The following is a 24765-nucleotide window of genomic DNA, read 5'->3' as shown; positions in this document are numbered from 1 at the left end:
TTTCAACTCTCTGGACTTTTTCTGCCTAAAATGTTTGGCTCGTCAAGATCTGGGGGCCTACGCGGAGGTCAGGACCAGTTCAACTGGGACGACGTGAAAGTCGATAAACACAGAGAGAATTATCTGGGTAAGTTCAGAAACGTAGCTTTTATCAGTGCTAACCATACGGCTAGCGAGCAAACGACGAGGGAAGATAGCTACAAACTGCAGGCTGTAAACGCATGTTGCCCCAMCACATACGGCTGTCTCATACCTTTTGATGTAGAGTCCCTCATTACATAGAATCTGGACGGCTTGATTTGCTTGCTCTTGAAGGCGTGTTTTATTCCCCGAACACAGCTAGTTTCCACTTTCACATTGCCTCCTCTTTAGGCAGAAAGAGCCTCTCAGCGGTCKGTGCCCTGACCGCTGCCCAGCTAGTCAGCATGCCAAACAAGAGGAGCTACGTAGCAGCACAGATGTGACATAAAAGGCGAGCTAAAGGAGCCTTGCACAACTTGTTTGCCAAGTTATATGTTGGGGTATCTCTGTAGTAAACAAATAAGATAACAAAGATAACAATTTACGAAATTGTGTTGGTTAAACATTTTAGCATGTAAAAACACACACACACACACACTGCGGTCCTAATTTTAGATAGGCTATTTCTCTGACGTTTTATAAGATAAACAAGTTTCACTTTTTGAATTGAATTACTGAATTTTTACTTGTTGATCTACATCTGTAAATATGACATATAGCATTTATTAATTTAGAAATATGTCCAAAGTCGGGATCTTTCTTAACACAACCTGACTAAAATAAATTGACTCAGTCTTTTAACACACCTTTTCCTCATTTGCCAGTTAATAAATAACCTTTGATTGATATAAGATGCTGCTAGTTAGGATATTTACATAAATCAAAAGATTTGAGTGCATGTCCTCATCCTAAAATCTCTKCACTGTATACCAGTTAAAGCTGCAGTAGGTAACTTTTATAAAACTGTCACTTTGTTGTGACAGTATAATATGAGACAGATAGTCTGTGAAAAGAATCCCACTCCTGCCTCCTCTCTCGGGTCCTTCTGCAAAAACAACCAGTCAGAGCCAGGAGGAGTGTCTCTGCACTGTCAGTATGTGTATGCTATTKACACTGCTTACTGGGAAATTAATAACTTTATTAAAACTAAACAGTCCAGCTGGTGTGTTTTCACTGAAAATCAAAGCTTAAGTTGTGATACAAACGTAAAACGCATGAGTCATTTAACATTTGAGCCGTGTTTTACTTGTTGCCTAACTGCTCATAGTCGAGCAAAACTAAGATTTGTAATGAAATCAAAATCAAAATGTAAGAAASCGGGTGGAAAAATGTCCTTCCAAATTTGTTTGGCATCAATATTTAAACTGTGCCCAATCATTTGCTCTGTTTTGTTCTTAGGAAACTCCTTGATGGCACCGGTTGGACGATGGCAAAAAGGTAAAGATCTGACGTGGTACGCAAAAGACAAAAAAACTGGCAAACCGTTATCCAAAGAGGACGAACTTGCTGCTGTGAAAGCAGCAGAAGAGGAGGCGCTGATGGCTGCGCTGTATGTATGACTTCACGTGTACTTTTATKTAACACAAGAACGTTAGAGCTTCAAAAATGCTTGACAAACCATTTACATTCTCAATTTAGAGGACACAAAGTTATAAAGAGACAACCAACTGGTCTTACCAAAGAGGTAAGTGGTTTYGCTAGTGAACAGAATACATCTGGGTATCTTCAATTGCTTAAGATCACATGGTTTAAATTTTATTCAATTTTCACAGGATCTTGTAGAGGTTTGTAGAAGGGAAGAGGCTGATGGTGAAGAGAGGAGCGTGGATCGTATATCAGGCTTGGGAAGCTCCAGGTGATTACTCGCGTCATATAAAATTTGCAATGATTCCATTTCAAGYTGGAATGTGAGTCCYTGTATTGTAATCRGGTTGCAAATAATAATTGAGATGATAAAATAATATGGCTTAATAKGACAACTTTGTTTCATTTTCCAATTATAAATCTGAGCAAACAAAGATCTGGTGAGGTTTTTCAAGGCTCCCATGTTGCTAAATTAATTTGCTACCATTTTGAAGACTTTGTCGTATTAAAATGTTTCCTGATTTAATTTTTTCTAAGTTAGATTTTTGTAATTGTATCTGTGGGGGGAAAAAAGGCAACTGCAGCTTATCCAAAGGATCCAAATAATCCATGCGGTCAGAGTCCTGGCCAACACCAGCAAACCGAGTCATATCTCAGTATTCTCGTACAATCCAACTGTGTAAAGCAATTTTAAAATGTCACGAATGGTTGTGGGCCTTAAATGTAGTATTTGTTTATTTCTGGTTCTTTAGTTTCCTGAAGGGTCCTCTGAATAACCTTTTGGTTAAATAGTGCGACCGAAACAAATGGCCTTGGCTGACAAAGTGCTTGTTTTTCTCCTCTGCTTGTGTTTGAAGTGTGGGGTCACGGAAGATATTGCTGTCCCAAAAAGAGAAAGAAGCGGCTAAAATGGGTCTGCCGATTTTCACAGTGAGTTCAGTTTCCTTTTCAACTGTTAAATGCAGATTACCTGATGAGAAATCCTTGTAACGACGGCAGGTTCAGTTAATGGTTACTTAAGATTTATTTCCTGCTATAATCTTTATGCCTTACTGCAAAATTGTAACCATTCTTGTTTTGCAGCACCACAAGACTGAAGGTCGTCAAGAAACATCTGCAACAATATCATCTGAGAGCGTTGAAAAACCAGAAGAGACAGAAAAAGGGTAAATGTGAATTTTACTAACCCTTTACATCTACAAAACATCCAGCATTAAGCGGACATGATGAAATGGGAGTCTGGATATAATGGGCCATGATAATGAAGGTCAACATTTGTTTGATTTTAGTTTGCAAGAGAGCAAAAAGAAAAAGAAAGAAAAAAAGAACAAAAAGGAAAAGAAGAAGAAGGAAAAAAAGAAGAAAAGGAAAAGACGAGATTCGTCAGCCTCTGAGTCCACGTCATCGGAGGATAACAGGAAAAGGTTTGTCCAATGACAAACTGGTTTGATGTACTCGAATAATCCACACATTATATCAAATCAGAACATCATCAAATCAGAAACAATGGTTACACAGTGAAATCATCCAATTTCACTGTGTGCAATATCATCATGTACTGTCTCCATGTTTTCTATACGAGTTAACACCAGTGATGCAAAATAGTAGATCACCACTAGATGGCGCTGGGACACTGTTCTACATTTTGCTTCCTCGCAAATKAATTTTTTCAGTTTTGGTATTTTYTTATATTTAGGATTTACGATGCCCACGGGAGTTGTAGGAAGTAATGTGTGAGGATGACAATAGAATTAGCTTCAGATGGAGGATGTCATTGTTTTTAGATTTTCTGGGAAGCACCTTGTGATTTTTATCTGTGAAAGGTATAAATACAATTCACTTACAGATTGAGAGGTGCAAATACAACTACTGATATAAGGTTTTAAAGCAGCGTTTTTCTTTTTRTGCATGTCCCCCATAAAACCCCATGCAGTCGCTGATGCCCCAGTGGTGTGTGCTCCGTCTTATCGGATGCCCCACCACACCCACACTCATTGATTGTTTCCTTTTACTTTTCAGACACAGAAAGGACCACCATCATCATAATCCATCATACCATAGTCAGAGTGGAGCCAGACCCCATGACAGCCATTCAAGGGAGGGAGCAAAGGCCGAGCGGCAGCCTTCCCGCCCCCGTCATCGACGGCAGAGGCACGACACAGACTCTTCTGACGGGGGGTCTCCAACCCGCAGTAACTCTGCCTTCCACAAGAAGGCCCCCGCTGGTGCCACACAAAGCCACAGGAGACGCCACGACACAGACTCGGACGACTAATGTCCCGCGCTCCCCCACCAAAACCAGAGCTGCATAGTGCACACGCAGCATTTTGGGACCCCCTGGATCATGGACCGCCAGGAAAACTGTGATGCTTCTTACGTTAAGCTTTATATCATACTAGTTCCTCATGTGGGAAAGATGAGTTTGGTGTTTCTATTGAATTTTGGTGATGAGCTCTTCTTGTTTCCAAAGCAGTTTGTCATTAAATTCACAACTGGGTGTATTTGTTTTGCTTSTTTGTYCAAAACCTTTTTGGCTTTGATTTTTCCCCAAAAAATTCMTATGAGGCGAAAGTTCAGCTTTTTGTCTTATTTTTTCTAACATACATTAGCTGACACTTTTCCCTTCTCATTGAAACATAGTATTGTAATGTAGATGCAGTTTTAATTTCATAAATTATAAAGCATATTGTATTAGGATATAATTAATAAACCAATTTTAGRTTTTTAGTTGAAATGGCTTCGACTGATACTTTTTGACGCTGTATGATACTAGTGGAATGCTCTTCACTCGAGAGTGTAGTGCTTGCATTTGCCTTGAATGGGTTTGAAAGAGGAGATATTGCATGCTGATACCTGGGGGGTGCGCACACACACACACACACACACACACACACAAAAGAGCAAGATGTTCATTAAGAAGAGTGCCAAATACCAGACTGGTCTTTTTTTATGACGGAGTACCGTTCTGCTGCCACACACGAACCAAGCTGATGAAGCAGCGGGAGCAGAGACCAGACAAAGCCACCCTATGAGGGACTTGAGGCTCAAACTACTACGCCTTCCACCACTACCACGCTCTCCTGCCATGTTTTATAGGCTTGGCTGCATTAACCATGGCAGCCTAATCAACCTGCAAGAATGCTGGACTGCCACCCTTACACAAAGTGAAGCAGGGTATGCTCTTCACATTACTGCCTTAACCTCGACAATAGGTGGGTCATCATTTATGGGAATTGTATTTCCTCCTCATTTCGTGATCATTTTGAGGTTTTTCCAAATTTTTTCTTAAGCATTAACAGTTAAGATTAATATTACAAGGATTTTTAATGAATCTGTTGAAGTACCTTGCAAAAATATTCATACACATTGAAGATTTCACACTACCAGTTAATGTATTGTGTTACTCAATTAGATTTGGGTTGGTGCTTTGACTGTATGAGCCATTCTAACATGAATATTGATCTAAACCTTTCCATTGCAACTGGTTATGTTTACGAATTCTCAACTCAAGCCTGGCCTCAGTTTAGTCGGATGTCCATGCCTCAGCAGGTTTGAAGTTCACACTTTCTATCCATTTTTATGTTCCTTGGTCTTCGTGATGCCTTTACTTCCAAATTATTCTAACAAACYACCGAGGCACTCACAGAGCTGTATTTAAGCCCAGATCAAATTATACATTGCTTAAATCCATTTAACAACTAAGACTTTGTCAGTTGGTTTCACTAGATTTTAAGGAAATCAGGGTAACTCATACCWCCTAAATAAAAATGGATACTTTTCAGCTAAGAATYCTATTACACTAAAAATGACTGAATATGCAATTGTTTAAGTGACGGTTATTGAAAGCTTCACAATTCAGTTTTGAATGTGTAGTACAATAAAACTCAATCATTTTGTAGCCGGTCACTTTTATTGCAATGTGTGACCCCCAACCCTCCACAAATTTTGACAAACATCAACATCGACAGACTTATTGCAATATTAGAACATTTAGGCAATTAGAAATCAAAAAGAACATAATGCACCAACAACAGAAGGAAACATCAACATTTTGTAAGACAAATCTTGGAAAAATAAAGGCATTTGTTTGGCTTTTTGTTTACATCAAAGATGGTGGCACTTTGATGCAGCTGATTTTGGTATTGCTTTCAAAATGCTATTTCCCCAAACCGAGAAGAATCAAGCATGCGATCAGCTGCCTACAACCTTAAACTATGGCACCAAACAGCTAAATATATTTCACACAGTACACTCACAGATAAATGATTATAGAGTTAATGGGATAAGTACTCAGTAGGCAAGGAGTTTCTCGTCTGGGTAAAGATATAAACACCCAGTAGACGTGCTTGCTCTGAAAAAGCTACATATGATCAACCTGAGACTCCTAAATAGAAAAATCAAAACTGATAGAGTGCCCACCTGACACCATTATACAGATAGTGTGCGATCACTGCAGTATGTTCACTTCCATCAAAGTTTTTTACAAAAAGCTGGTGAGTGTTCACAGACGAGAGCAATGTCAGTACAAACGGGTTAATGCCAGTGTTCTGTTTAAATTCAAGATTTGTTACATGTTACTGCAGCAGTTTCAAGTAGTGCATCAGTATAATTCAGTTTATTTCAACACGCTCTCCCTCCCCACTGATCAGTACTTGCATTACTTTTGATTGTGTTGAGTTTCTGGGGCCAAAATATTCTGGTAAATTTCTTCTCTTAATTTCTTTGTCAAAGTTAAAGCCACCCAACAGCCAAGAAAAGTCAGTGCAATAAGATCCCTATTACCAAAAATTATTTACATTTACACAAAATAAAGTGTACCAACAAAAGCTTTACAAGATTAGAAAAACCCCACCACTGGCCTATGTATAGGAGATCAAAGCTGAGCAGAGGGACGGTTTCCAGTATGGGGTTGATTCAGTTTTACTTAGAAAGGAGAAAACATGAGGGATTGGGTGGAACAGAGTAATTTCTTAAATGCTCTAGCCATTAATGGTTTTTGAGCTGATTAGACAGCCAATCAAGTCCTTCATAGAGACCGTCTCCAGTAGTGGCACAGGTTGCCTGGATGTACCAGTTTCTGTTACGCAGGGAGTGAAGGTTCAACTTGTCAGTCAACTCTGCAGCATTCATGGCATTTGGAAGGTCCTGCAATCAAATCAGGGAGGAACATTTTAAAAGCTAGCACATAGAAAAAAAAAAGAGGGCTAACAAAGAAAATGGCATTCATGTGTTTTTAAGGCTTTCGTTACTTACTTGTTTGTTAGCAAACACTAAAAGCACAGCATCACGCAGTTCGTCYTCAGCCAACATCCTCAAGAGCTCTTCCCGAGCCTCAGCACATCGCTCCCTGTCATTGCTATCCACGACAAAAATCAGACCTAAATATATATTTAAAAGAAAAGAGTGATGAACATTTTTCCACAGCAGTTGGTCTAACAATGAAATATAAATGTGATCAAAAATTACCCTGTGTGTTCTGAAAATAATGACGCCACAGTGGTCGGATTTTGTCTTGACCGCCAACATCCCAAACTGTGAAACTGATGTTCTTATACTCTACTGTCTCTACATTGAAACCTAAGGAAGAAAGCAAAAAATAAAAATGACATCTTAACCAACAAGTTTTAGCAGGCAATTAGAAATCTGTCTAATTGCCTGTCCAGCTATGTGCTAAGCACAACGTTTGACCCACCTATTGTTGGAATGGTTGTCACAATCTCTCCAAGTTTAAGCTTGTACAAAATAGTTGTCTTTCCTGCAGCATCCAAGCCCACCATTAGTATCCTCATCTCCTTCTTCCCAAACATTTTAAAGAGCCCCGCAAACATATTCCCCATGGCTGCCGGTGATGGGAAAAGAAAATCACTTCAGGACAAAAACGGTGTGATAAATCCGCCAAATCTGAGGATAAACAGAAACAACTGATGAGCAATGAAGCAAGAAATTGCTGCTCCATTTAGTACCATGAGAAGCTTTGATAATGTGGACAAAATATTTTGATTTATTGAAATTAAATTCTTAAGATTTGCTTTGTGTTTACGAATGCTGACATGTCTGAAATATTTTTTCTCTTGTGGTGATTGTGTATCCATTCACTGTAAAACTGCAACCATTTTCCCCACACCCATYGGAACAGAGTAAATGCAGCAATCTATATCTCTAATGCAATGCTGGCAACACCAATCTCCAATTGGTGCTTTTATCAGACAGAAATCTTAAAGTCAGCTGTTTCCAAACAAACTGTTGAGTGAAAAAGAAAACAAAAAAGTAAAACTAAGTGAAAATATTAAGATAAAAAAAACAACAACAATTAGATACCCAAAATAAAAAGTTTAAAACAAGCTAAATAAATGTAATTTACAACACTTTATTCATTCATGTTAGTGGCATAAAACATTTACAGTATACTTTTTTATTAGACTCTTGGATAAACAACCTTTGCACACTGGAAAAGATAAGGATAGAAATTCTTAACCAATGACAATCTCCAGCCATCTAAACAATGAAATACTGCTTTAATSTCATTTAATTTAATGTATTATTCTGGTGTGAAAAAGTGTTGATGCCCTTCCTGATTTCCCTTTTTTTTTTTTTATGTTTGTCACACATCAGTAATAAAGTCAAGGATAATACAAGTAAACACAACATTCTGTTTTCAAGTAAAAGTCTTAAATACTGAGRGAGAAAAATATCCAAACCTTCATTTCAGAAAATGAATATCATGTCAAGAGTAAAATGTGTTGGTGGTAAGTGTGATTGTCTGGGGCTGCTGTGTTGATTCAGGGCCAGGAAGACTGGCTGTGATAAATGAAATCATGAATACTGCTGTGTACCACACAGGCCTAGTCAAAGTTGTGATCCAAATTCTATTGGTATGCTGTAGCACGACCTTAAAACAGTCACCCATGCACAAAAAATGGTTCAATGTGGCTAAATTACAATTCTGCAAAGATGAGTGGGCAAAAAATCCYCTATGGCACTGGAAATGACACATTGCAAGTTATCAAGMTCAAATGAATGCAGTTGTTACTGGTAAGAGTGCCCTAACTAGTTATTAGGTTAGGGGGCAATCACATTTCCACACAGAGCCAYGTAGGTTTGTATTTTTTCCTCTTTTAATAATAAAACACCTTTATTGAAAAACGGAACTTTGTGTTGACATGTRTTCTCTCTGACTAATATTTAAATTGGTTTGATGTTCTGAAATACTGAAGTATGACAAACAAGCCAAAAAATAGGAAATCAGGAAGGGGAAAAACACTTTCACRCCATTGTATGTGAACATCCTACTTCTTCATGAGACCTATAAACAAATAGTGCAGTGAAGCTTCTGTGGAACAAATTCAACAATTTTATTTTTAATAAATGTGGTAAATAAATTCCCAGACACATCAAATACATTTTTTTTTAAATTACACCAATGGTGTTAGTAATTTCTTAATTTTTTTCAGAGTACGTTTTTGTACAGACTATACATATAGTGAATGCTTTGCTTTAACTTCTCTTTAAATAGTCCTACATAGTTAGGATTWWAAAAAAGAAAGCTATRCAATGCATTTTATTGATTAAMATGGCTGTAAGCTGACAATCCAAAACATTCACAGTAGTATTTGCTTCGTGGGGATTATGCGTCWCCTGGGGTCATTTATGGATCCTTAATTTCCCATCCAAGAAACCACGAAGGCTGCAGCAGCTTTTACAGCTGACTGTTCAGGGTGCGGTGCGAAAAGTTGCCCACCTACCTCAACAAACACCCATAATAGTATGCTGCGGTACAATAACACCAAAGGCAGCACGCCAACTAGACGGTATTTTAAACAATTCACGCTATTATATATTTTAACAACCYAGCATATAATATGTGAGGGGAAGATACGAAGCTAAGGACAGCATCGTCGAGAAAACTAGCTCTCCTAGCAGTTAAGTTACTCTGCTTCTGAATGTGTTGTTACCGCAAGCACTTGAAGCAGTTTTATTTAGCTTGTACAAACATGTCTGCCTGCATAACTACAGCCTACAGTAAGATTTTACAGAAGATTAAACATTTAGTTTTGTTCCAAATTGTTTCAACTCACTCGCTCGATATGTTTTCTTCCCTTAAGGCGTTTCCTCCTGTACAGGAAAATGGCGATGATTTGACACGTCAGAGGTTCCTGTAAAACTTCAGCGTTCACAGACCGGGAGACATCGCCCCCTGTGGTCGAGGAGAGAATCGCACGCACATGTTGAAGGGGGGGAAAAAGGTTTTCTGCTACAGGTCGGAAATTGAATCGGAATACTTTTCTCCTAGAGGGAAACTGAAACTGTGTAGATTTATTTGCCAAATTTAAATGCACCTTTGAAATATGAAAACAAGACAAACAAACAAACAAAACAATCAAGAACTAAAGATAAAACTGAAAAACTAAACCTAAGGTTTATTATTCAAATTCAAGCTTAAGGTGCCTTGTTGTAATTGAGAAATATTGACCAAAATTGTGTTTGTGCAAGATTATATTTGTGGAMATAGGAACCATCTAATTATCCATATTATAAAGCTGATTTTCTGTGCATCTCAGTGGAATCCATCTTTTACYAAGTATCATGTGAACATCCTTATTTTGTTTTATTTTATTTTATTTCCTAAGCAGGTTCAATATGAGTTGATTAAAGTAATTAGAATGYCACAGATCATATTTTCAATGACCAGTGTTATTCAAACAGYACTGTAGAGTTATAATTGAATTTATTTATTTTATGCTATTTTATYTTCAGAAAATTTTGCACACCTGTTCATGAAGTAGCCAAACAACAGGGGAAATTGACTTCAGACATTGACAGAAATGTACCCCTCTGTGTTTTTAGCTTCTGTTTCTCTTTAAGGGCTCTGACTTTAACGTATCCAGTCTCTTCTTCCTGACCTTTGCGAAAGCATTTAAAATGTGACTAAGTAAGTCTTGATGCCTATTACAAAAGACAACGCTACAGTTAATCCAAAGGTTTAAACTGGTGTAAGTTAATAAAAGCCTAAAGCAATTATTGATATTGAAAAAAATTATGTGATTGTTATCAAAAACTTCAAACTTCGGTTTTGTTTTCTTATTATTATTATTTTTGGTTATATATATTTTTCAATATTTAGTAAAAGATTCAACACCTTCCATCTCACACAGTGGCTCCAGGGGCACCAACAGCCACATCTCTCCAAATGTCATCAAAAAAAAAAAAATGGAGGAKATCAGATGCAAAATAATTCAGAGGATGCCACCACTCAMAATATTGTTTGTGGCCCCATTACTCACTTATTCCTCCAATATTGCAATAATACTCCACTTTTTTGTGGTCAGCTCCAAAATGTATAGCTGAGGATCCTCTGTAACATATGCCTGTGAATGACTCATATAAAATATTATGAAGTTATTACCTGACCTAGAATACCAAACATATTGTTCTTGGTTGCATTTTTAGGAAGTGATCCTAATCCACAATGATGCCATTATTTCCTAATGTGAAGGTTGCAGAAACCACAGGACACCTCCAGATTTCGGAATGGAGACTAGGGGTTCTTACTTAATACTAGACAGGAAGTCATTATGTTATGGTTGCTAAACTCTGTCATCATCTCATTAACAGTGGTTTCATCATTAATTAATTAATTCATTTATTCTTCCACAGCAGCTAGACAAACTCTCAAGCTTTGGATTGGGTGTACCCAAAACTGCAACATAGTCATGGCAAATTAATGATGGGAAAAAAGCGCAATACTTTTCTGAACCGGCRCTATTTTTATTTGGACTGATGTGATATAAACTAAARACTCATTCTTTTACATTCTTAAGATCCTTTCAATCTTGTTGTAAGTGCTTCATTGAAAATGCACCATCTGTAATAATATGGATGAGTAATAGAGTGTTTTATATGGAAATGTGGCATGTTTAAGAAGGCACAGTTATGCTACTTTCAATGATTTGATCAYCTGTCACATAATATATACTATGCAATRCAAACTTTTTAAATTATCCTAAGAATTTCTTTATATTTTGATTTCAAGCAACTGGATATTCTTATAAATTATCATATAGTTTATATATGATAATTTATATYATATATAAACTCAATYGGCCAATTGAGTGTTCAATTGGCCRATTTAGGCCAATTGAACACTCATTTATTTTTGAGTTCTTCTCCATGATCATGAAGACACATTGTGCAGTGTCTATTAATTAATTAATTAATTAATTAGTAAAGCAGTAAAATGGAGAGCAACAAAAGAAATGCCAGGTATAGAAAGCTTTTTCCAGCATTTGAAATAATGTTTTTTGAAATCCCAAAAGTCCACTGTAGAATGCCAAATTTTCTGTTATTAGCACTGGTGGCATACAGGTGGCATGTATGTTACATATATTGTGTTGGATGTTTCTCATTAAGCTGAAGAAAATGTAAAAAATAATATCAATAAATTATGACATCACGGAAGACCCCAATTTGAGTAAATCAGTATCAAACCAAAAGCTATTCACTTTATGGTTCTACAGTAAAAGGGTAAGGATGCTGTACTGGTGTCTCTGCAGTCCAGACCTGCTGCACTAAGAGATTTCGGCAACAAAGTAGCTCTTGAGATGATGAGCAACTGAATATACAAGCTAAGAAACAATAGAAACTGACGACTTGATAACAACAGAAATGGATCACTTTAGCTCCCAAATGCCTTCATGGCTATTTATAAAACTAGGCAGCATAGTACAGTCACTAAAAATCATCARTTTGAACTATTTCTCATGGCTCCCCTTTGTTTGCTTAAATAAAGTCAACATTTCATTTCAATGTCAGAATTATTTTTACACCCTCAAGAGAGAGATTCTTAATCTTGTTTGGGTAACTTAAGATATGTTTTTTTTTTATTATTATTTTGCAACTTGAGTATCCTTTTCCTGCACAACCAGGCCCCTAAGGACATGACTAACCATGTTATTGTTGAGAAAGTTGAATTTTAACCAGGGTCAACTATGCCCACTAACCCCAGCAGAGGGGGCAGCAGGAGGGGAGAAGGCCCGAGGAGAGCAACAGGAGGGGAGAAGGCTGAGGGACCACACAGGGAAGGCGCATAATGCCATCTCACTCTTCAACAATAATTTGTGGTTTTGCACTGCTGAATAGCTGAAAGATTGCTTTCAGCACCTGCTGTACTTTTAAATGAGTGGATGGTAATTATTGCAACAATAATTTAGTTTCTTGTAGAGTCACATATTCAGCAGGGTTTGTTGGTTTTCCTGTTTTTTCTTCTCTTTGCTTTGCGTATTTCTAACTAGATTGCAATTTGCTCAAACATTTTAACCTAAATCCTTCTCTGTGTGTTTCGCAGACCACCATAGATCAAATTATTTTCTTTTGCCTTGCATGAATGTGCAGAAGAATTTTCTACCTGTTTTTTTTGATATGCACAAATGACACAATGACTTGATGATTGAGCAAGTATCTCTGAGAAATTCAGTTTTGATCTGAGAAATGCACCAAGGTGAACTGGAAGGCCACCTTACACTGAAGAATTGTAAACATGGTGGTAGGAGGGGCTTACCCAGAGTGACCTTCAAGCAGGAATGACTTCTGATTCAAGTCAAATTTATTTAAACAGCCTTGTATTGTACATGCAGAAAATAACCTACCCCACAAAAACAAATMAAAAAACAACTAAAATAACCTAGACACAAAATAATAATAATAAAAAATTCACAACAAGGGACTAGTAGGTGTTGCAAGTTCAAGATCTAATGAAAAACTATTTTAGGGTTTTGGTAAAGCTMCTGCATGACCTTGTGGTCTTTTCCAGTAAATCTAGGTGCAATAGATCACCTGACTTTTCTGATCATTTTGGTATTTGCAATGGTAAATGGTAAAAGACCAGAAAGGTAATGACATTATGAGCCAACTAACGACTTTATAACAGACAGTTCAGTGTAGACAAAACATGCAGATTGAGATCTCACCAAYATCTGGCTTCTAGGAAGTCATGAAAAAGACAGGAGAAATGGGTTAAAACCAGCATAAAGGCTTTTACATTAAAAGTTTGATATGTGAAGGCAYAGATTATATTCTTGAAATCCGCCACAAGATTAACTTCAGTTCAAAGCTGAAATGCCCTCCTCCTTTGACAGCATTAGGTGTCAAATGAAAGGGTACTGTCAGAAAAGGCCCACATATTTCATGCAACAACTTTTTTTTTGTTTAAATTTCCCAAATGGACAACATATCTGCAGACATGTCTCAGTGATCCACACCACTATGTTTGACCCATCAACTTTATCTTTCTCCCCAAAGGGAATACAATCTTCACGTAATATTTCCACTCTACAGTGCAAACAAATTCACATTATGAAGGCCAACCGCTCATCTGCTTCCTAAAAGTTTACTCGCCTACAGATGAATCCAACAGTGTTTCAGTTTGTGGTTTGACTAATTTTGGTTCATCAGTTTTTTGAGAACAAATATTTTTTTTGTCTTGTCAAATAAATTTAATTATACAGCTTTCTTATGGTTTAGATAACAAAACACTCACTCTTTTTCCCTGTATCTGCATTTTGAACTACATTAGTTATGAGAAAATTTCCCTGTGGGCATGATTTCGTAAGACCTGTGCTCTGCCTCTTACCCCGCAACTGGTGGAAGTCCGTGACAGCATGCGTTAAGCGGGAATAGAAAACGAATAGATGGGTTAGGAAAAAGCTAGAATAATCAAACAGGTTTCAGGTAAAAAAAAAATTATAACCTGTATCACTTCAAGAATTAAAGGTTTATTCATGTAGAGAGTATAAAAGCTACACTGTTCCTATCAAATTCCACTGTGGTCTGGTTTCACATAGGCAATGCTCTGTTCCATTCCCATCAGATAAGCAAACATATCTCTGGCATATTAAATATAAAAGCAAGCGTTCAGTACAACTGCATGTTGGGTTGCAACAACACAAATGCATCTCTTATTTATTTTTCTGTTTCTCAAGTCTTAATTTCAAAGTGTCCTATCTTTAGCTGCTGACCGTAATSAATTCACATATGTATTCCCTAGCAAAATAAATAAATAAAAAACTCCATAAAAGATATATTCAAGTTGAAAACAAAATTGCTTTTAAACCTTGTCTTGCAATAAGAGATTCTTATATTCTTGGATGAGCAAGCTGAATTCCAATGAAATATAAAAAGCCCAAAGTTTTACAAGACAACCCACTGAGTTCACTGGATGGACAACATCATAGCATATGCACCTACCATAGAAAATGTGAAGGTACAGTTTAGATCCTTAAGGTGATGCTAAATCCACCATAGTCCATGTCAAACCCAACGATAATATCCAACTGAGCGTTGCTCTTCGTCATCCTTGTTTTCGGCTTCATATCTCGCTGGATACTGACAGTTGTTATGTGTGGACAGACGACTGGAAATAGGACAGTAGGGGGGTGTATATATCACACACACACCCCTCTGAAAGCACACACACAAACTAATTTTGATGGCACCGCTGGTGATGGTACACGCCTAACAACTTTTTCCCCCAACACATACACAAACGCAAGCACAATGACATGTTCACCCTGTTCTTTCTTTTTTCTTGGTTTATTTTTTTAAACCTATTCTTTATTCTGGTAAAATGTCACTCCTGGAACTCTTATGCCCACCTGGGGGGCACATCCTCATGGGAGACGGCTACAGTAAAACTATTGGAAGTTCTTTCATGGTAGTGTCCCTCTTCTGAGAGAAAAATCATCTTTCATGCGCATTTCAGCCCATGTGGAAGTTACCTACATCATCAACCACAATGTATTTTCAGTATTTCTTAGTTACTTATAGCAAAATAATTTATGGTTAATGGGTCTTAAAACAAGTTTCTGAATGGAAGAGGGCTGCCAAGGGGCAAAACAGGCTTTGCAGCAGGAAGTGGATAAGGTCTCAGTAGGGGCCTGACTCCCCTCTGAGACAAGGCCTAGCAAGGATAAAAACACTCAGTCAGGGGCTTGGGAACGCTGGTGTGTGTGCGTCTGTGTCAAACAGTGCCATAGAAAAAGAGTGTGTGTCTGTGCACAAGTTGTTTTATTCATCTGTAACATATTCTCTGGTAGTTTCATAAATTATTACATTTAGTTGAACAACCAATTTCGGATTTGGGGTTTGTATTTTATGGCTTAAGTAATCTTAATAATTGTGGTAATGGAAGCGTATTATGAAATGGCCCCTTCGACAACCAATAGACAGTTGTGTGAGTCATACAAAGGAGTGGGTTTGGGCTAAACAAGGCTGGAACTCGGATGGACAAGCATGGGATACCTCCCTCTGCGTCTCATGTACTGGATTATCGGGCGGGCCAAATCCCAAAGGTGGTGTGAAGCAGGAAACAAACCGAACATTATTGCAACGACCTGTATCGCTGCCATGAGAGGGTCCATGCTGGCTTCTTCCATTGGCAACAAGTGCCATTGGGCACCCTACCCCACGCCTCTCACAGCAGGGGGCGCTGTAGAGAAAGACGGGCTGGGGCAAAAGGATAAATGTGCACCAGTGTCGCCTGCCAGTCACCTTTGTATGGTGATTGTTGGCGCCCTGAAAAGGTCGTTAAGGGGATTTACATAAAATTTTGCACTCCGCCCTGGATACGTTCAGAAATGTTTGCTTTTGTGTTACGACATGAAGGTTGCCTAGTATTTTGACAACACAGAATAATGGAATTAGTTGTATGAGCATCGTCAAATTGTTTGACAGGTGAAARTATAGCATGGAAATAAAAGGCTGAGATTGGAGACCATCAAATTTGACAAAAAACACCTTCATTAACATCAAATATGTCTCCTCCATCTAGTATGTCAAATTATAATTTTTACAGACCTATCATTTCAGTTTGAGCTCCAAGTTTTGTGCTATGGTTTGACAGAAATATTACCTTTCATTTGCAATCCTTTCATCTATCCAATCACAACTGGCACTTTATTTATGCAAGCCATTGGTGTCGATGGGTAGATTTCCTGGGACATCGATGGGTAGATTTCCTGGGACATCCGTGACAGATGGTTGAGACAAGCTTCTAAAAGACGTATTTCTTCAGAATGAACACAGAGCCCTCTGGTGAGGGAGGGACAGTGTATTAGGACTGGGAATCGCTGGCTTGGGGGATGTGGGTATACTGGCAAGGTGTAAGTGCACACATTGAACAAATCGTCCATGCCAGAGTGCTGGATTTCCTGAAGGATGACTTGGTTCTTCGTGAGGTTACCCGGGTCCAGCTCTTAAGGTTCCCACCATCCTCTCATGACCCTCACTGAACCGGATATTTCATCACAGCCAATGAACTAAGAGTACCACTTTGACTGGTGTAAAATCTGAGTTTGCATATGCTTCTCTTGAATCTCACCTCCAAGGCTCTGATGGTGAGCCATTTCAAGATGAAACAATAGAGAGGATAAAGGTATTTCTTTGAAAGACTTTCTTCTTTCTTTTAGAGGGTTGTACTGAAGTTGATTCATGTTTGTTATGCATACAGGTTTTTATGAGTTGTCCCTCCCATGTTCTCTGTTTTAATCCATATCCCAATGGAAGAGGCTTCAAAGATAGTGTGAACCTCTTGCACGTTTGAAGACACGACTACACTAAAACATATTGCCTCCTTAAGAAAAAAGTCACGTCCATCTCAGGATTTCGGAGTTTTTACTTTTGCTGTTGAAACTGAATTCTTTGTATTGCAATTTAAACTTATTTCTGCAACATCGAGACATGTAAGAAATTAAGAGAGTGATTATAAACGGCCGCTTGAGAAGGCAGTGTTCAGAGGCAACTGAACCCTGCCATGCCCAGGTCAGTRTGTTCCTCTTTGATGTTGAACTTTTTTGGTTTGCAAAAAATCTGCACAAGTTAACAACTACATATTAAAAGTGCCATTAGATGATAAGTGAGGCCAAAAATGCGCAAACTAGAAAACTAGTGTGCACTTTACACTCTAGATATYATTCCAGAGGGCCTCCCTGGTGAAGTGTACCATGCATGTCCCACCAGGAAGACACCTAGAGGAAGACCCATGACACGCTGTAGAAACTATATTTCTYGGCTGGCTTTCGCAGGCCAGCCGAGAAATCCCCAGAGGAGTTTAATAACTATGGTTTTATTAAACCATAGTTTTATTCCTAGTTATTTGARTTTTAGCAGGGGTCAWAATGTTTCATACTTCATAAGATGAGAGGGACAACTGGCTTAAACAGGACAAAAATCTAGATTTTCCAATACAACACAATACAATACATACAAAAAGACTTWATTGAACCTAAAGAGAAATTAAATGTTGTAATTCATATTAAATCATATTCTTCAAAAGGTTATTGTAGATAGTGTTGGCTGTTGACAGGAAAGATCTTTCTTCGCTTTCAAAACAAAAAAAACAGTAACAGACCTAAATTGCATATTTTATCATAATTTATTTGAATAATTCAACATGCAAAAATAATTAATTAGAAAGAGAAAAAAAAACATTTATACATTTAAACATAATAAAAATCAAGGAATGGAAAAAAAATGTCTGCATAAAAGYTACAGTTAGCTGAAAAAAATGTGAGAAGTGAAAAGAGAATAAAAATAAAAGTAGGAGTGGGTATGAAATGGTTGCTATGAATCGGCAAGGGGGCAAAATGACTCAGTTGTCCTGGTAATCAAAAATACTTAATGAACTGATGTGTTTAAACATTACTGCATTGATACTAAACATATTTAGCTCAAAGCCCTTTGCTTTCTATTTATTCACTTATAAAAATAAATGTACATTTAATTAGCATGCAGTTCCTATGACAAATGTATCATTTGTCAAGTCTTTGTTTTGATCAAATGTATGCATAAAGGTGTTTGTTTGCGTGTTTGGCATGTGTGTCTCATTCAACTGTGCACCTGTCTGCCCTGAGGCGGGGAAGATATGGCACTTGTGCTGCAATGCATTAGAGGGCCTGTCATCATGCTTCACTGAAGGCCTCGGACAAGCTATTTGACACTCATGACAGGGTCAGAGGTKTAAACCTGCTTGGAGTGACAGTGAGATGGACACACGCGGGCAAAGATGAATAAGGTCACTGCCCGAGTCAATTGCAAGTTGTTGCTTCAAGGTATTTTGCTGCRCTTAGTACGGATGCAGTCACATTCCTATAGATATGACAATTTTCATCTTTTCATAAATTGCTAAAATCAGTTAAAACAAAAGGCTCATCTGATTAACTTTTATTCCTTTTCTAAACTAAYAGTACTATGACATTTACAGGTCTGGGTATTGATATTTTTACAGAAACTCATTTCAGAAACTCTGAACTATCCATCAAAATGTACTTCATTGAGATATTAGGCTATATTGGTAGATAGTAATACTGCATTTCCAGAAGAGATTCTTCCTGAGTCTGGAATAGGAGTTGTTTTAATTGCTAAAATCATCCAGAATGCAACATTCACTAGCTGCATTTCCATTACAAATATGCACAGAACACATTTTTGTACTTGCTGTGTTTCTATTACATAAGAAACACAGTTAAAATCACTTGTGAATAAGTTTGTTCACACAATAAGTTATTTAAAAACATGCTGCGCCATCATCCTCTCATCACTTCCTGTCATCTTCTTTGTATTTTCCGCCATTACTAATATGCAGTCGTTGATCAAAGAATACGTGTGATATGAAAATTGAAGTTTTGCAAAATACACTAATTTCAATGCAGCCGAAAAACCACGTCATACTAGTGCAAAAACCTTTTATCAAAAAAACATGAGCTTTTTTTTTTTTTTTTAATTAATGAGAAAATTAAATTTTGTAATTCCAATTTGTGCCATTTTTAAGTCAATGGGAACGGAGCAACTTACATTCACAGAAAAGCTTATTAAAAGACTTTGTTAACTTGCTTGTAAAGTCAGGATGAAYGATGTATAGGTCTGTAAAAGACACAATATACTACACAATTTAGTTGATTCTGCACAACATGGACACAATGCCACAATGCATCCTAAAGTCCCAAATCCTTGTTAAGTCCTTGCATCTTTCCAACCAAAGATGGTTGGAAAGAACCTTCTATCCCTTTATCTTGGTTAGATCCTTTAATCCCTCGGCCATTTTTCATTCTTTCTTCTTTTTCTCCCCTCACTTCAAACGGTAACTGTTTGGTTGTCCGGCTCTGGAACGTKGAGAATTCATACTTGCAGTGAACAAAAGGAAAGTGACCATATGAAGAAAAAGGAAAAACAGTTTAATATACAGTATGTGAGGATGCTAAAGATCTGTATAAATATCAAGTTGTTTTCTCCACTTGCAGTTTGTGTTGCCAAGAAGACCAATTATTTCCAGAAAGTAATACATTGAAAGATTAATATATAGGGACTTGTATCACAGTATCCCAATCCTCAATCTCTCTCCTTTCATGGAATATTGAAGAGTCTAGGTGTCCTTTATCATACATTTTAAATGTTGAAGTTGATAGAATGCGCTGCGGAAAAATTAGCCAAAATCCTAGAAAATGGCCTGAGATGTTTGAAACATCCTGTAGGTTCTAGACCTTCCAATTAGGGACTAATGTCATCTATATTAACCCCTCGCCCCCTCCCTCACTCGGCTTTATTGAGGGAAGGACAAGAGGGTTAGGGTTGCCTCAATAAAAACAGCACTAAAAAGCAATTACAGTGCTGAGAAGAATGGGACTTGTCAGTAATTTGCTGTCTAAAACCAAGGAGATTGCAGGTCTGGGGCCGACAGGAATTCTGAGCCTGCAGTGCAGTGTGGGAAAAGCAGTGGGAAGGCAAGCACCACCCTTTGTGAGGTAATTACTGGAACTACCAAAGGCCAGCACCAGCCTCTGCTAATGATAACCCCTCTCCTCTCCCCTACCAGTCACCTTGTAATTGATATACGTGGTCTCAATTACTCAGGAGATGTCCATGATGATGTGGACACCTTTTGACATTATGCTGAGTTTGTAAATCAAAAAACTAAAACAAAATGTGTGCATTGAATACAGAAACATTTTAAATGGTCAATGACAAAAAGCGAAGAAAGCCTTTGGAAAATTAATATTAACTTACACTGTGTTCCTGTGGAGTTAGGAAATATATTATTGCTCAGTGTATTGGTTACTGTTCCTGGAAGGTCTTACACAAGTTTAATTCTTTTCAACCACATCAAAACACTTTTGTGACAACACAGTTTGGACAGAAGGATCTTAAGCTWTGTGTTTACTGGCAGATGTGTTCCAAAAGACTTCTTGCATTGAAATTGGCTTTCTTATTGTTATTTTGATGAATCACTGAAGTAGCACTACCTCACATAAAAAAACAATCATATTATCACAACCTGTTTCACTGTAAAGAAACATAACTATTAACTGAAAATAAAAAAACCCTACAAATTTAATGCTATAAAAAGCTAAAATATTAAACGAGTTTTATGTTTTGTATTAAAAATAATACAAAGCCATGCAAGGACAAAACATTACATGTTAAATCTTTTAAAGTACTTGTTAAAAAATAACATGCTTTTAACTTAGTTTGTGGTATAGCTGTAATTGGGAAAGTACAACTGTTAAAGTTTACTCACTGTTTGTTCATTACAGCTGATAAAAAAGATAAAAAAAGTTACAGAAACAGAACGTCCCTCTCTGAGTCCGAGTACATTTCAGATAAACAGATTATAATGAAGGCAAAACTCAGCATCTCTGAATGGATTGTGATGAGAAGGTAAAAAAAATAGATGTTGCTGATCTGTTACTGCAGAAGAGAAAAGCTGTGAGGAGAAAACAAACCCTATCTYGGAGACAGCTAACATCTGACTTTAAGACATCCTACAACATTACATAAATCCTTACCATTAACTTGGCACATTCTCTTTTATGACAATTTTTGGCAGTGCAATACTTTGAWGTATTTTTGCTAACGTAGACAGCCTTTCCATTTTTTAATTTGTACGTCGTGATTTCTGAAAGTTTATGAAAGCTATATCCGTGCTATATTTTTAAGTGCTAATTAGCAGATATATACAAGAACATGTTTAGAAAAGTAATTGATAAACTATTATGTGGAGATAAACTGCTGGACCTCTTGCTCAAATTCCAGCACCTTAAATTCAGATTAGATGGTCCCGGGGCTAAAGCTAAATGTTAGGAAACAGCCCTAGACCACAGTGGACTTCTGTAGGCTTCAAACAACTCTAATGAACTCCATGTTTCTTACCTTTACACTATCTGTCACATTTGTATTGAGTAGTTATTTACAGAGAAGCCTATGATAGTGTACATAGTAAATGGAGGAAGGGGACGTTGTGCCWCCTGTCATCTTCCTGTGAAACTAACTGGGCACTGACCATCTAAAGTGTTTTCTACTACTTAGTAGAAATGAGCKGTCGTAAGAAATCAATCAGTAACTGTTCACTTAAAACATGTTTATTTATTYATTTGTACAATGCAATAATTTTAYATCAGACAATTGCTCTGACCTTAAAGCTTCTGTTCTCAGTGTCTGTTTAGTGCAGAGAGATAACTAGTGCTGCACTTCCTACTGTTTGCTTTTGTGTAAATAGCCAATGTAAATGTGATGCTGGTTTAAAAAAAAAATTAACAGATAGCGTTAAGAAAGTTATTACAGCAGTTAAAATTGGAGTTGTTTTCAGATGGTAAAACTCTGGTTTGAACTTGGTCCCTCTCAGGTTCTGGTTTTTAGACTCCTGGACCAACTATTCTCAACTTATAATTAAGGAAGAAGCCAAACGAATATGCTACAGCAGGTGAGAATATAGCTGCTTGTAATATTTAGTCTACCACAAAATTATGTAAATTTATTTAAAAGTTATTTCAATGTTCTCGTTCCTCAAAGTGGTTTAACATATGAACCCCCACCCGATAAAATCATAACCACAACCCTCAAGACGATGAGGCTTGCCTTGTCACTACAGGCAATACAAAACTACAGTTGTAAGATAATGATAAAGAAAAACAGGATTAACACTGGCGCAAATGAAGATTAAACTGTGACCCTTACACCTCCACAAGCAAGAAAAGTAACCGACACTGGAGAGGCATGCATTCTTATCCTTCCTGCTGAACCGCTTGGAGCTACATAGAGGTGAAAGGGTGACTAATGAGTGATCATGTCTGCTTCATCCTCCCCTCTCCAACGCCAACCCGCATTAATCTGGTGGATGACCCTTTGAAAACCTTCCAGACGCCCCCACCCCCCAACCCAACGCCCCCCGCTGCCTTCACCACCACTGAGGGACTKCATCTTACAGCAGCATACCTGAACACATGGGGTTCCTCTGAACTTTAAAACGAAAAGTAAGAGCATTTAGTGCCGCGCTGACACACACCTGTAGAGGGCGGAGCGTATTAGTATGCCTCCCATATCACCCTCCTCCTTTGTTATCTACCCAGCTTGACTAATGCTTTCTTGTAAGTACAGACGTGGTAAAATTCCTTTGTTGCTCCCAACAATACAAACAAGCACTTCAAAAGGGAAAAGGCTTTACAGGTGTCACATCTTTACTCATGACGGCTGTTCTTTTCCGTCTTCTTTTGGATAACCCGTCATCCTTTTTCACAACAGGCGATAGGCTCAACACAATCCACACTGTAGGCTGTAAAGCAGAAAAAGCTGTGTTTCATTGCTGCAGATGTTACAGTTTTTAGGAATTAACTCAATGGAAACAAATATTCAAAGGAGAACTACGATGGCTTTGACATAAAACCATTCCTCTTGATTTAGTTTCACACATTTTGTCACATTACAACTACAAGCTTTGTTGTACATTAATGAAACTTTCTGTGACAGACCAACACAAAGTGATAATTTGCTATTCAGCTGGTTGTGCAACATTTTATTTAGACGTATAAGTAAAATTTCATCATCTCTTCATATATGCATATACATATGTATACCCTTATATTTCTACAAGCATATATATATATAGCTAAAGTGTTATTCAAGGTGTCAAGGATATTAAGTTATTTTGATTTAGAACACAGATGTGAGAAACATTGTCACTTCCAAGTAACACAGAGCTCAACGTAACTCAACTAGCTCATGTATTCAGTGGAATAAAAATATTTACAACATTTTTTAAGATAAACAATATTTAAAAATGTTTCGGACTCATCAATCATCTGAGCTCTGGTTCTGTTCTACATCTGGTGTTTTCAGAGAGTTGAAGGAGCTTTGAAATGGAGGGGGATGTTCTGATGTTAGACAGAAGAGCACATTGACATCAAAAGACTGGCTTCAAAGTCAGTTACATAATGAAGTGCCCACACACTGCTCTCGTCTGTGTAGATCAGTTAAGCCTTGTCACCTTTGGAGTGTACGACCTACAATGAGGAGGTTTGAGTATCGCATTCTTAAGGCTACAGTCTAGATAAAAACATTTCATGTAATGTGTGGATTGTTAAACTTTGACCAGTATATTATGTATTTATTTTTTATTCAATTCCTTCTTTCAACTTGTTTTCAAAAAAAGTCAAGTCAACCATCTTATGTGAATCATCATCTTTTATGTTAATACCAGGGATTGTGTTGCAGAGGCTTCAAAAGGATTTCTGAGAGAAGCAGTAGCAGATTGTAACCACTGTGTGACTTCTAATCATTTGCATTGTCTCGGGAGCGTGGGCCTCTTTGCATCATTTCACCATATATGCATCCCTCACCAGTCCCATGACAACCTTATTCTATTGAAATGCAAGCAGAGGTCTGACATATTTAAGGGTTAAACACAGGACATAAAATAGAGAAACTAATTGCAATCAAAGCTATTGTCTCCCATTTATATGGTTATTGGGCTGTGCCACTTGCAGCCTGATGGCGTCAAAGTTCTCACAGTCAGGATGCCACCTCTCCCAGTGGAGCCGCCGTAGCCTCCTCCGGCAACTATCTGCTAACAAGGTTCATCTCACTTGGGTGACAAAGCTGCAGCGGGTGGGTCTGACCGAAAGGGGAAGGGTCCATTTCCTTCAGCAAAATACTGCGTTGCTGCAGGGCCGGAGTTTCTGTCTGTCCTGTGATCTTTTTTGTGTTTTGTACTTGTTTGCACCCATTCACGTGGTGTAAAAAATGTCAAAGGTCACAATGTGGAATTAGCTGTTGTCACCCTCCCAGTCACTGAAGCAAACCTCATCCTGGCGGTGTTCCAGTAAGTCACACACAGCAATAGTT

At 37.8% G+C, this 24765-nt stretch overlaps 2 protein-coding genes across 2 annotated transcripts; one reads left to right on the top strand and one right to left on the bottom strand.

Annotated features, from left to right (window-relative positions):
* The first annotated feature begins 8 nt into the window (after positions 1–8).
* Positions 9–4106, top strand: lg17h1orf35 (linkage group 17 C1orf35 homolog). Its single transcript, XM_008434291.2, has 8 exons — positions 9–127; positions 1420–1570; positions 1660–1705; positions 1794–1876; positions 2463–2535; positions 2689–2771; positions 2895–3029; positions 3625–4106. The coding sequence occupies exons 1-8, from the start codon at positions 31–33 to the stop codon at positions 3878–3880; spliced, it is 924 nt and encodes a 307-aa protein (XP_008432513.1). The 5' UTR covers positions 9–30; the 3' UTR covers positions 3881–4106.
* Positions 4107–5495: 1389 nt separating this feature from the next.
* On the bottom strand, positions 5496–14993 carry arf1 (ADP-ribosylation factor 1). The gene is made up of 6 exons (XM_008434290.2): positions 14845–14993; positions 9681–9799; positions 7298–7506; positions 7072–7182; positions 6859–6983; positions 5496–6750 (listed from the first exon to the last, which is right to left on the bottom strand). The coding sequence occupies exons 3-6, from the start codon at positions 7440–7442 to the stop codon at positions 6592–6594; spliced, it is 540 nt and encodes a 179-aa protein (XP_008432512.1). The 5' UTR covers positions 7443–7506; positions 9681–9799; positions 14845–14993; the 3' UTR covers positions 5496–6591.
* Between the last annotated feature and the right edge of the window lie 9772 nt (positions 14994–24765).

The sequence above is a fragment of the Poecilia reticulata genome, linkage group LG17, assembly GCF_000633615.1.
Source record: "Poecilia reticulata strain Guanapo linkage group LG17, Guppy_female_1.0+MT, whole genome shotgun sequence".
Taxonomy (NCBI): Eukaryota; Metazoa; Chordata; class Actinopteri; order Cyprinodontiformes; family Poeciliidae; genus Poecilia; species Poecilia reticulata.
This window is presented reverse-complemented; position numbering and strand designations above follow the sequence as displayed.